The sequence below is a fragment of the Penaeus monodon genome, chromosome 10, assembly GCF_015228065.2.
Source record: "Penaeus monodon isolate SGIC_2016 chromosome 10, NSTDA_Pmon_1, whole genome shotgun sequence".
NCBI lineage: Eukaryota > Metazoa > Arthropoda > Malacostraca > Decapoda > Penaeidae > Penaeus > Penaeus monodon.
In genome coordinates, this window is record NC_051395.1 from 51,393,017 (window position 1) to 51,405,229 (window position 12,213).

Sequence of the window (12,213 nt, forward strand, 5' to 3'; positions counted from 1 at the left end):
TGATTTATGATATAGTTTTGGCAAGTTGTCGTGATGCCGATCTTGTGTTGTGCCTAACAGGTGTGTATTATACATTCATTTTATGTTTTGTATTTTAAAGACGTCCGCATGGCTCTGCATCATATGTTTACGCTTGTGAAAAGCGCTTCCTTCTTGAGAGAAAGAAAACGGGAAGAGAGAGAGAGAGAGAGAGAGAGAGAGAGAGAGAGAGAGAGAGAGAGAGAGAGAGAGAGAGAGAGAGAGAGAGAGAGAGAGAGAGAGAGAGAAGACAAGAGGAAGGAAGGTCGAATCAGAGAGAGGTAAAAGGGGGAGGAGGAAGACGTTCAGGTGAGCGAGGCGGTGGGGTGGTGACACCTACGGTGGGGTGGAGAAGAGGAGAGGAGAGGGGAGGGGGAGAAAAAGGGTTTGGCACCCATCACTGCCACCACCCCCACCCACCCCCGCCCACCTCCCATACCCAATGGCACCGCAGCAGTCATAATGTTAGAGTGAGGTGGCACGTCGGACGCCAGTCGTGAGCAGGACACAGAGTGGGACGGAATGCGTGAGTACTTGAGCCACAGGACTTACCGATCGAGGCGACGTCCGGAACAGAAGAGGACATCAATAAGGGGAAAACCCGCCTCAGCCCTGGGACTACTCAACACCCCGTCTAAGTACGGTGAACTCTTGGCATTCACCTGGGTGTTGGTGTTTATCTTGGGTACTTTAGGCTCTTGATTTTGTCTTGTGATTGGGGCGGGGGGGAGGGGGGAGGGGATTGGGGAAGGTGAGGAGGAAGGAGGAGGAGGGGAGGAGGAGGAGGGGAGGAGGAAAGGAGGAGGGAGGTAGGGGAGGGAGGAGGAGGAGGAGGAGGAGGAGGAGGAGGAGGAGGAGGAGGAGGAGGAGGAGGAGGAGGGGGAGGAGGAGGAGGAGGAGGAGGAAGTGGTGGTGGTTGTGGAAGTGGAGGTTGAGGTGGAAAAGGAAGAGGAGAGGAAGAAAAAACCTAAACCTAAACATAAACATTTACAGAAGAATAGGAGGAGAGGAGGAGGAGGAGAGGAGGAGGGAGAAGAAGAAGAAGAGGAAGAGGAAGAGAAAAAAAAAACAAAGAAGAGAAGAAGTAGAAAAAAAAAACACACAAAAAAAGAAGAAGCAGAAAACACGAGGAAAAGAAACCACAGGAAAAAAACAAAAACAAAAACAAAACATACCACACAAAGCATCTTAATCCAGCTGAACATACGAAAACTCTCCTCGAAATCGAATCTCCTTCTCTCTCCCATTCTCTCCTCCTTCTCCAGACCAACAGACACGCAACGGAGAGCCTACCGTGTTTTGCATGAATGAAATTTACGTGTGCATTTCTCGTTTCAACTCTGGCATATCGGCGCTGGTGTCACAACTTGGCATCGGGAGCGTGACAGCTCAAACCTCTTGCACACTTCATTAATTGGCGAGGGAAGGTTGGCGCGTGGGAATCGTGGTGATTGAGAAAGGAATGGGGATATAGAGGAGGGGGAGAAGGAGGGGGGGGGAGGAGGGGAGGGGGAGGAAAGGGGGAGGGAGGGGGGAGGGAGGAGGAGGGGGAGGAGGAGGGGGGGAGGAGGAGGAGGAGGAGGAGGAGGAGGGGGGGGATATAGAGGAGGAGGAGAAGGAGGAGGAGGAGGAGGGGGATATTGAGGAGGAGGAGAAGGAGAAGGAGGAGGGGGATATAGGGGAGGAGGAGGAGGAGTAGGAGGAGGAGGAGTAGGAGGAGGAGGAGGGGGGGAGGAGGAGGAGGGGAGGAGGAGGAGGGGAGAGGGGGGGAGGAGGAGGGGGAGGAGGAGGGAGGAGGAGGAGGGAGGAGGAGGAGAGAGGAGGAGAAGGAGGGGGAAGGGGGGAAGAGGAGAGAAGGAAGAAGAGAAGGGAAAGGGGGAAGGAGGAGGGAGGAAAAGGATGGAAGGGGGAAGGAGAAGGAAGAGGAGGGGAAGGGGGGGGGGAGAAAAGAAGAAGAAAGAAGGAGAGAATAAAGTGGAAAAGAGAAAAAAAAAAAAAAAAGTAGAAAAGAAAAAAAAAGAAAGCGAAAAGTAAAGAAAATTGAAAGAGATAAAACAGGGAAAAAAAACCAAAAAAAAACGATAGCAAAGAAAAAAACTAAAAATTGAAAATTGGAAACACAAAAAAAAACGAAAAAAAACGCAAAACTAAAAAAACAAAAAAAAAACTGAAAGAAAAAAAAAAAAAAAAAAACGAAAAAAAAAAAAAGAAAAAAAAAAAAAAGAAACGAAAAAAAGCAAAAAAAAAAAAAAACAAAAAAAGGTGGGGAAAAAAAAAAAAGAAAAAAAAAAAAAGAAATAGTGAATGAAAACGAAAAAGAAAGAAAAACGAATGACAAAAAAAAACGAAATATAAATTGTCAAAGAAAACGAGAAACAAATTTCGGGTTTTCGCATCTATCAGAATGATTAAGCTCAGTTTGTTTTCCCGTTTTTTATCGCTCACTGTTTTATCCCCGGAAACGTTACTTTGTTTAATCTGTGTTTCATAATTCATGACGCAATTTATCATAAAGTTTAGATAGATACAAACGGGGCCCTTCGTCAGGACGCCGTTGCAAAGCGGTGTCCGATAGCTTGCAGGAGTTAGGAGGCATTGCAACATTTTGCTTACAATTAGGGACGGATAATTAGATTTTCCTAGAAATTCCTCCTCCTCCTTCTCCTTCTTCTCTGTTTGTTTGATTCTATGATTCTCTTTCTCTCTCATTCTCTTTCTCTCTCTCTCTCTCTCCCTCTCTCTCTCTCTCTCTCTCTCTCTCTCTCTCTCTCTCTCTCTCTCTCTCTCTCTCTCTCTCTCTCTCTCTCTCTCTCTCTCTCTCTCTCTCTCTCTCTCTCTCTCTCTCTCTCTCCTCACCCTCTCTCTCTCTTCTCACCCCATCTTCCTTCCTCCCTCCCTCCTTCCCTCCTTCCCTCCCTCCCTTTATCAATTTACATATTCATCTATTTTTATCCCCGTATCAAAGCACCCCCCCCTCCCCCCCCCCACCCAAACGCCTAAACAAGAACGCTTCATCTGTCAAGAGTGAGTGACAGATGACACGAGGCCCTGGCTTGTCATTCACACAGCAGTTTCTTTCCAGTTTTGTTTCATGTTGAATGTGCAATGTGCAATGCTTGGCGTCGTTGGGTGGGTGGAAGGAAGGCTGGGGGTTGAGTAGGGGAAGGGTGGGGGTCGAGGGTGGGGGGACAGGGTAGGGAAAGGGTGGGGGGAAAGGGTGGGTGTGTGAATTGTGTAGTTGGAGGGGGCGGGGTGTAGGAAAGAAAGAAATAAGTTCAGTACAATACACACACACACACACACACACACACACACACACACACACACACACACACACACACACACACACACACACACACACACACACACACACACATATATATATATACACATATACATATGCATATGTATGTGTGTGTGTTCGTGTGCGTGTGCGCGCGAGTACATGCGTGTCAGCATATGTAACAGAAAAAAAAAAAATAAACAGAAGGTGAAAGAGAGACAAAATGGCTTTGCAAACTGCAAAATAACAACTTCATCTTGGTTCCTGTTACTACCTCGTTAAGTCGGTCATCTTTAATTACCATCCATCTTGCTCTCGCCAAAATACAAGCATCACCTTTTGCTCAACCTCTGTCTTGCTTTTTTTGAATATTTTTTTTTCTTTTTTTCTTTTTCTTTTGTCAATTCGTGCGTTTGTTCTGTGGCGTGTTTCTCTGTCTCGTTTTTCTTGTCTATCTGTCTGTCAGTCTGTCTGTCTGTCTGTCTGTCTGTCTGTCTGTCTGTCTGTCTGGTCTGTTCTCTCTGCTCTCTTCTCTCTCTCTCTCTCTCTCTCTCTCTCTCTCTCTCTCCTCTCTCTCTCTCTCTCTCTCTCTCTCTCTCTCTCTCTCTCTCTCTCTCTCTCTCTCTCTCTCTCTCTCTCTCTCTCTCTCTCTCTCTCTCTCTCTCTCCATCCATCCATCCATATATCTATCTATCTATCTATCTATCTGCCCCCCCCCTCCTTCTCTCCCACCTTATTACCAATTTTCCCTCACCTCATTTCTTTATTTATTACCTTCACTTTTTTCCTTCATATTTTTTTTCACTTAAAACCTTCATCAAACATTCTTCCAAGTAAGAAGGACATATCAACCAAAATAAATATAAAGAATGAATGAAAGGAAGAAGGGAGAGAAGAAAAAAAAATCAACAAATATACACATAAAGAAAAAAAGAAAGAAAGAAAGAGAGAGAAGAAAAAAATCAACAAATATACACATAAAGAAAGAAAGAAAGAGAAAAGAGAAACAAAGGAAGGAAGTGGAAAGAGAAACAGAGGAAAAAGATATTTCAAATTGCTAATTACGTTCAACATTCTCGTTATTTTTGGCTCACAATCGTTTCCATGCCGTGAGTTATTGCTTTAGGCTCGTAATGAAGCCACTCCGCCTATTGCCTCTTTCCCCTCTTTCTCTCTCTCTGTTTATCCTCTCCTTTCTCTCTGTCTCTGTCTCTTTTTCTGTTTCTGTCTCCCTTTCTTTCTATCTGGTTGTCTGTCTCTCCCCTCCTTTCTCTCTGTCTCTGTCTCTCCCCTTCTTTCTCTCTGTCTCTGGCTCTCCCCTCCTTTATCTCTGTCTCTGTCTCTCCCCTCCTTTATCTCCCTCCTCTCCTTTTCTGTTTCTGTCTCTCCCCTTCTTTCTCTCTGTCTCTGTCTCTCCCCTTCTTTCTCTCTGTCTCTGTCTCTCCCCTCCAATCTCTCTGTCTCTGTCTCACCCCTCCTTTATCTCTGTCTCTGTCTCTCCCTTCCTTTCTCTCTGTCTCTCTCCTCCTTTCTCTCTGTTTCTGCTTCCGCCTGTCTCTTTTCTCTGTATCTATGTCTGTCTGTCTCTTTCTTTCTTCTCTTTCTTTCTTTCTCTCTCTCTCTCTCTCTCTTATTTCTCTCTCTCTTTTCTCTCTCTCTCTCTCTCTCTCTCTCCTCTCTCTCTCTCTCTCTCTCTCTCTCTCTCTCTCTCCTCTTTTTGGCTCATGACGTCATCATCTGGCGTTCATTGGCAACCTCACCTCGAGATGTGACAGGTAAAGGAAACTGCGAATAAAAATGAAGAAAGGAAAGTGTCCCGGTTCTAAATGCGTTTAAATATGATTCCAAAGGCGAAGGGGCTTTTGTGATGCGGCTGATTCACGCTAGATGTCGTTGCTTGGGGTTTATGGAGTGATTTATGGAGGGACTTGTTCTGCACACACATACACGCACGCACGCCGCACGCACACACACACACACACACACACACACACACACACACACACACACACACACACACACACACACACACACACACACACATTACAGAAGACGAACAAACAAACAACACAAACCGGATAAATGACGTCACAACAAATACAACAGAAAACGTAAAAAAAGAAAAGAAAACGAGAAGAAAGTCAAAATGTACCGTATTTTTTTTTTCTTTTCTTTTTTGGTCTTCAAAGAAATATATATATTTTTTCGCGGTCTGCTTAAGTCAAATTGCTTTTAAAAAATGTCCCAAATGTAAAATGTCTTGGCAGTCTTTTTAGCAACGTATTTTAAAATACGAAAAAATAGGGGGAAAAAATAAGAAAAGAACGTTAAAGGGGGATCTGAAGAGAACGAGAGAAAGAAAAAAAAGAAAATGAGAAAATAATAACGTAAATAAAAAGGGGAGGACAGCATAAAACAAAAAAGAGAATGTAATAAAAAAAAAACCTAAAACAAACACATAGAATAAAAAAAAGAAAAAGAAAAAAAAAAACACATAAAGGACAAAAAAAGGGGAGAATGAGAAGCTGAATCAGACACGATATCGCCTTGATGACAAATTTAATCACTAATAAACTCAAAACACTTAAAACAAGTTTCCTCTTAATATTTCCTTTTTGAAGATCGTTTACCCCTCTTTCTTGTGGCGAAAGTTAGAAGTGGTGCCGAAATTATGTATCTAATAAAAAAAAAAAAAAAAAGTCCTTTGGCGTGTATGAGGATCTTTTATAATTCTTTTGCAATTTTTACTTTATATCTAAACGGTAGGTTGGTAAACAAGTCAGTTACAGGGAGTCATTTGAAGTTAATAATACAAGGGTGTTTCTAAATGTATTAAAAAATGCGTTAATAATAGTAATAACAACAAAAATGTATATACGTTCATATATATTTTCTTTTTAAAATATAGTGCCTCACTTGGATGGAAAATCTCCATGCAAGTTTCGAAATCATGGAAAAATACTTCTATGAAGACGAGAGGAAAAGGGAAAACGGAATAATGTAGACGCAGAAGAATTACTTTATCTCTTTCTTTCTTTCATTATTATTATTATTATTATTATTATTATTATTATTTTACTGATTATCACTGTGCATGAGAATCGTCATCACTCAAGAAACACGCCATGAAACTTGCCTTTCAAACCCAATTTATTATTTTTTTCTTTTAAATTTTCCTTGATTTTTTTGATTTTTTTATTTTTAAAGATTCTTACCTCCATCGCAAGCACTTCTGACAAAGATTCCTCTGCCCGCCGAGGTACGACGAGCTTGTACTTGAGAATAATCTGCTTGTACTTGAGTGACCTGAAGGAGCAGAGGCTACGGACAAGGCACTTGGGATCGGGGGGGGGGGGGGTCGGAAGCCCAATGGGGACCTCAATCTTCTTCTTCCTCCTTCTCCTCACGAAAAAAAGGAGAGTTTTTGCAAAACCCAATAAAATACGAATTCTTGTTTTTCCATCTCAGAGAGAGAAAAAAAAAATTAGACGAAGATAGATAGATTTTTTTAAAATACTTTCTCTATTGAAAAACACTTTACCCCATCTGGTTGAATCAATAATTACCTGATTAGCCGAGGCTGTGGATACTGGATGAGCCTGCATTCTAATGGAATTGCTTTTTTGATTAAGTCTCTCCATGCTAACATCACTGTCTGTCAGGTTAAGGCTGTGCTGGAGTTGATAATATCTCTTTGGGTTTTGTAGTACACAAAAAAATAAAAATTTAACAAAGAAAAAAAGAGAGGAGAGAGAGAGAGGAGAGAGAGAGAGAGAGAAGAGAGGAGAGGAGAGAGAGAGGGGGAGAGAGAAGGAGAGAGAGAGAGAGAGGGGAGGGGGGGGGGAGAGAGAGGAGAGAGAGAGAGAAGAGAGGAAGAGAGAGAGGAGAGAGAGAGAGAGGAGAGAGAGAAGGGGAGGGGAGAGGGGGGGAGGAAGAGAGAGAGGGGGGGGGGGAGGGAGAGGAGAGAGAGAGAGAGAAAGAGGGGAGAAAGAGAGAGAGAAGACGAAGGGGGAGGAGAAGGGAGGGAGAGAGCGAGAGAGAAGAGAGGAGGAGAGGGAAAAAACAAACAAAAAAGGAAGGAGCTATTTTTTTAAACTCTTTTGAGACATGCATATATATATATTTTTTCCCAGTCTCATCTTAAATCGCCTCTGGTCGATAGTCCTCCTTGTCGAGTATGTGGATATCTATTACCTATCTTAACTGAGTCCGTATACTCTAATTTATCTTCTCGAAAGTCGATTCAAAGGAGGAACTGTGACATCATCAATTAACCGATAAAAGTAACTCGGTTCGACAAAGAACTCGAAGTCAAAACAAAAGCGTCTTTAGAAAATCTCCTGGGGTGCGAATAAGATCTTTTATTTAGAGGCCATTACAAGGTCTTTGAGGTGCGAATAAAATTCTTTATTCGAGGCGCGAATAAGATCCTTTGTTCAGAGGGCATTACAAGGTCTTTGAAGTGCGAATAAGATCCTTTTTTTTCAGGGCCATACAAGGTCTTTTTGGGCGAATAAAAACCTGTTCAGAGCCATTTTCAAGGGCTTGAAGTTGGGAATAAGATCTTATGTTAGGGGTCCGTTACATGGTCTCTCTGTGGTGCGAATAAGATTTTTTATTAGAAAGTCCTTTGCTAAGTCTCTGAGGTGCGAATAGAGGTCTTTTGTTCGGTGTGCGAAAATGGGTGACAAAGGACCATCGCAGCAAAGGTTTAGACCCAAGCGCGGGAAATGCTGTGTCATTTATATTATCATATTTATCATCATCATCATTATTATTATTATTATTTATTATTTAATTATATTATATTATTATTATTATTTTACTTTATATCATAATGAGTAATTTGAGAATTTATGATAATATGATAATAATGATAAAATGAAAAATATAAATGATAAAAATGAAAAAGAAAATTTGATAATAATGATAATAAGATAAAATTTATAATAATGATATCATTATTACTTATTATATTATTATTTATTGATTAGTATTTTAAATTATTATTTTTTTATTATATTATTATTTTTAAAAGTATTTTTATTATTATCATTATTATTATTATTGTTATTGTTATTATTATTATTATAATTATTATTATTATCAACATTATTATTATTATCATTATTATCATTATCATTATTATTATCATTATTATCATTATAATCCTCATTATTATTATTATTATTATATTATTATTATTATTATCATCATTATTATCATTATTATTATTATCATTATTATCACTGTTATTATTATTATTATCATTATTATTTTGTGAAATGTCTCTGCACATAGATGGCTCTGCAAGTGCTTACCCACAAAGGAGTCAATTAATAGACCTTGTGACCTTACCTGATTTCACCTTTCCTTGAATTGGCGGATTTTTTTTTTTTTTTTTCTAATGCTATGAATACCGATGGTGTTATTTTCATTATAGACATTATAATTACTAAAATACTATAAACATTAGTAACAGCAACATAAGACAACGTAAAACGTTTTCGTAAATCAAGGAAGAGGGTGAACGGGCGAGCAAGGTGGTGCTCGTAATTGGCTCATTGGTAACTCAGTACAAGTAGCGCCATCTATGTGTAAAAACAATCACTAAAAAAAAAACTCGCATGGCTTGCACGTACGTCGGTATTGGGTTTATAAAACAGGCCGATAATGCAATAACGAAAGAAAACGTACAATTAAATAATCGAGTTTATTCATTTACCTGTTTAATTATTTATTTGTTTGTTTGTTTATATGTTTTAATATATATTTGTGTATTTTTTTTATACTTATTTGTATACTTATTAATCTTTTTATCTATTCATTTTTACGAATAGACAGACATAGCGCATATTACTCACCTTGATATAACATATTTTCTATATTTCTTCTTGCACAAACTCATGCAAGCACGATGCTGTGAGTCACAACTTTAGGAATTTTAAACAAAAGGGAGAAGACGAAAAAAAAAAAAAAATAAAAAAAATAAAAAAGAAATAAAAAAGTTGGAACGCTCTGCCAGCTTAATAAGCGCCTAAAAATAGCGAAGATGGTTTAAAAATGAGAGGGAGACAGAAAGAGAGAGAGACAGAGAGAGAGAGAAGAAAAAGGAGAAGAAAAGAGAGAGAGAAAAGAGAGAAAAAGAGAGAGGGAAAAAAGGGAAGGAGAGAGAGAGAAGGGGGGAAGAAAAAGAGAGAGAGATAGAGAACAAAAAACAGAAAATAACCACAAATAAAAGAACAAATGAAGAACAAACAAAAGAAGAAGAAGAAAAAAAAAAAACCAAAAGAAACCCCACTCTTTCTCCCCCCCCCCCATCCCACACCCCATCCCACACTCCCCCCCCCCCCAAAAAAAAAAAAAAAAAAATCACAAGCTAAAATTATCTCCTCCTTAGCATCTCCCATTCTAAATCATCCCTATGCCAAAAATAGCCCCAAGAGCATATGTACTTCCCTCTCCCCATTTTGTGTGGGCCCCCTGAAGCCAGCGGCCGACCCACAGCGCGTGTTTTAAAAAGGCGAGCACAGCGCGTGTTAAAGGGGGCCCACGTGAGTTGGCGCAGTGGGGCGGGCCCGCGCTGCCTGGGACGCCCTATGAGCTTAAACCCCGGATAAAAAACAAGGGGGAAAGGGAAAAAAAAAAAAAGAGATGCATAGATGTAGATAGATAAATTTATAGTTATTTAAAAGAGATTGAGTGAGTGAGTGAGAAGAGAGAGTGAGGAGTGAGTGATGAGAGAGAAGGAGGAGAGGAGAGAGAGAGGGGGGAGAGAGAAGAGAGAGGGAAGGAGGAGAGAGAGAGAGAAGAGGAGGAGAGAGAGAGAGAGAGAAAGAGAGAAAGGGACAGAGAGGGAATGAGGATGAGAGAGAGAGAGAGAAAGAGGAGAGAAGAGAGGAGAGAGGAGAGGGAGAGAGGAGAGAGAGGAGAGGGGAGAGAGAGAGAGGAGGAGGAAAAAGAGAGAGAGAGGAGTGAGTGAGTGCATGAGAGAGAGAGAGAGAATAATGATAATGAAATAAGATCATAAACGGTTAAGAGAAGGAGGAGAGATAAATAGACCTACGAAAATAAATTTTGAAAAAGGACGGCATTACATTTGATAAAAAAAAAGAAAGAAGAAGAAAAAAAAAATCATTAGCAAAAACAGAAAGAGAAATTTATGTTTTTATAGGAATAACTGATTATAGAAAAAAAAGAAAATATAAAGAAAAAGTATAATCTGGTTTATTTTTTGTGACACTTTTTTCTATGTAACAATATCTCTTAACGATTAAGGGTCAAAGAACTTTTCATATGAGAGAGAGAGAGAGGGGAGAGAGAGAGAGAGAGAGAGAGGAGGGAGAGAGAGGAGAGAAGGTGGAAAAGGAGGAGATCCGGGGAGAGGGGAAGGAAAAGAGAGAGAGGAGAGCGAAGGGAGAGATTGAGGAGAGGGAGAGAGTGGGGAAAAGGGGGGGGGGGAAAAAAAGAAGGAGAGAGAGAGAGGAAGAGGAGAGAGAAGAAGAAGGAGAGAGAGGGAAGGGGAGAGGGAGAGGGGAGAGAAAAAGAAGGGAGAGGAAGAAGAGAGAGAGAGAGAGAGAGAGAAAAGGGAGAGATAAAAGAAGAGAAAGAGAGAGAGAAAGAGAGAGAGAGAGCGAGAGAGCGAGAGAATCAGGCAAACAGGCAAATAAAGATACACTGACAAACGGAGACAAAGAGACACACACACACAACGCATACACTTACACTATTCACAAAATCCACTTCTTGAGAGTCTGAAAAAAAAAGTGACAGTCAGAAGTAATGAGTGAAAAAATAAATAAACTGATAAAGTTTGGAGTCACAAAACCCCGACAGGCAAGCTAAGGCAAACAAGCTAATAAAAACGGGCAGAAGCGCACTGCACATTCACTGTACATTCACAACCACACTATCGAACAGAACGAATCATCACCCTCATCACCATCATCACCCTCACACCATATCACCAATCATCATCACATCATCATCATATCTCATCATCACACACCACATCACCATCTCATCATCACACCCCATCACCACATCACCATCATCACCCTCATCATATCATCTCATCATCACATCGTCACGAAACAAAAAAGGTATTCAAAATTAAACCGGGGGGGGGGGGGGGGGGGAAGGAGAGGGTGGGGGGGAGGGGTGAGTGAGGAGAGAGGAGAGAGAGAGAGGGAGAAGGAAGGGGATGAAGGGAGGAAGAGAGGGGGAAAAGAGAGGGGGGAGAGAGAGAGAAGAGAGAGAAAAGGGAGGGAGAAGAGAGAGAGAGAGATAGGAGGGAGAGAGGACGAGGAGAGAGAGAAGAGGAGAGAGAGAAGGAGAGGAGGAAGGGAGAGATAAAAAAGAAAGGGAAAAGGGGAGAGAGAGAGAGAAGAGAGGGGAGAAGGAGAGGGGGGGAGAGAAGAGAGAGAAAGGGGGGGAAAAAGAGAGAAATGGAGGAGGAGGAGAGAGAGAGAGAAAAAGAAAGGAGAGAGGAGAGAGAGAGGGGGGTAAGGAGAGAAAGGGGGAGGAGAAGAAAAAGAGGGGAGAGAGAGGGAAGAGAGGGGAGAGAAGGGAGAGATAAAAGAAGAGAGAGAGAGAGAGAGAGAGAGAAAAGGGGAGAGAGAGAGAGAGAGAGAGTAAAAGAAGAAGAAAAAAAGGAGGAGAGGAAAAAGAGAGGAAGAGGGAAAGAAGGGGGAGGAAAAAGGGACGCGGAGAGGGGGGGGAGGGGGGTAAAAAAGGGGAGGGGGGGGGGGGCAAGGGGGAAGGATGGAAGGGGGGGAAGGGGGAAAACCCAGGAGGGGGGGGGGGGAAGGCTTTTTGGTTCGCTACCCATCCAAGGGCGTTTTTCGTTTTTCGCCGGAAAAAAGGTTTTGGGGGTCCCATACCCAGGGGGGAGGGGGGTTCCTAAAAAACCA

At 41.5% G+C, this 12,213-nt stretch overlaps 1 protein-coding gene across 1 annotated transcript in view; it reads left to right on the forward strand.

The window, feature by feature from the left end:
• Window positions 1-505: 505 nt before the first annotated feature.
• LOC119578157 (histone-lysine N-methyltransferase SMYD3-like) overlaps window positions 506-12,213 on the forward strand; it is a gene marked incomplete in the record, with an annotated part of 47,500 nt that continues 35,792 nt past the window's right edge. The window contains 1 exon segment of the mRNA XM_037925894.1: window positions 506-601. Within this exon segment, the coding sequence (XP_037781822.1) occupies window positions 541-601 (61 nt within the window).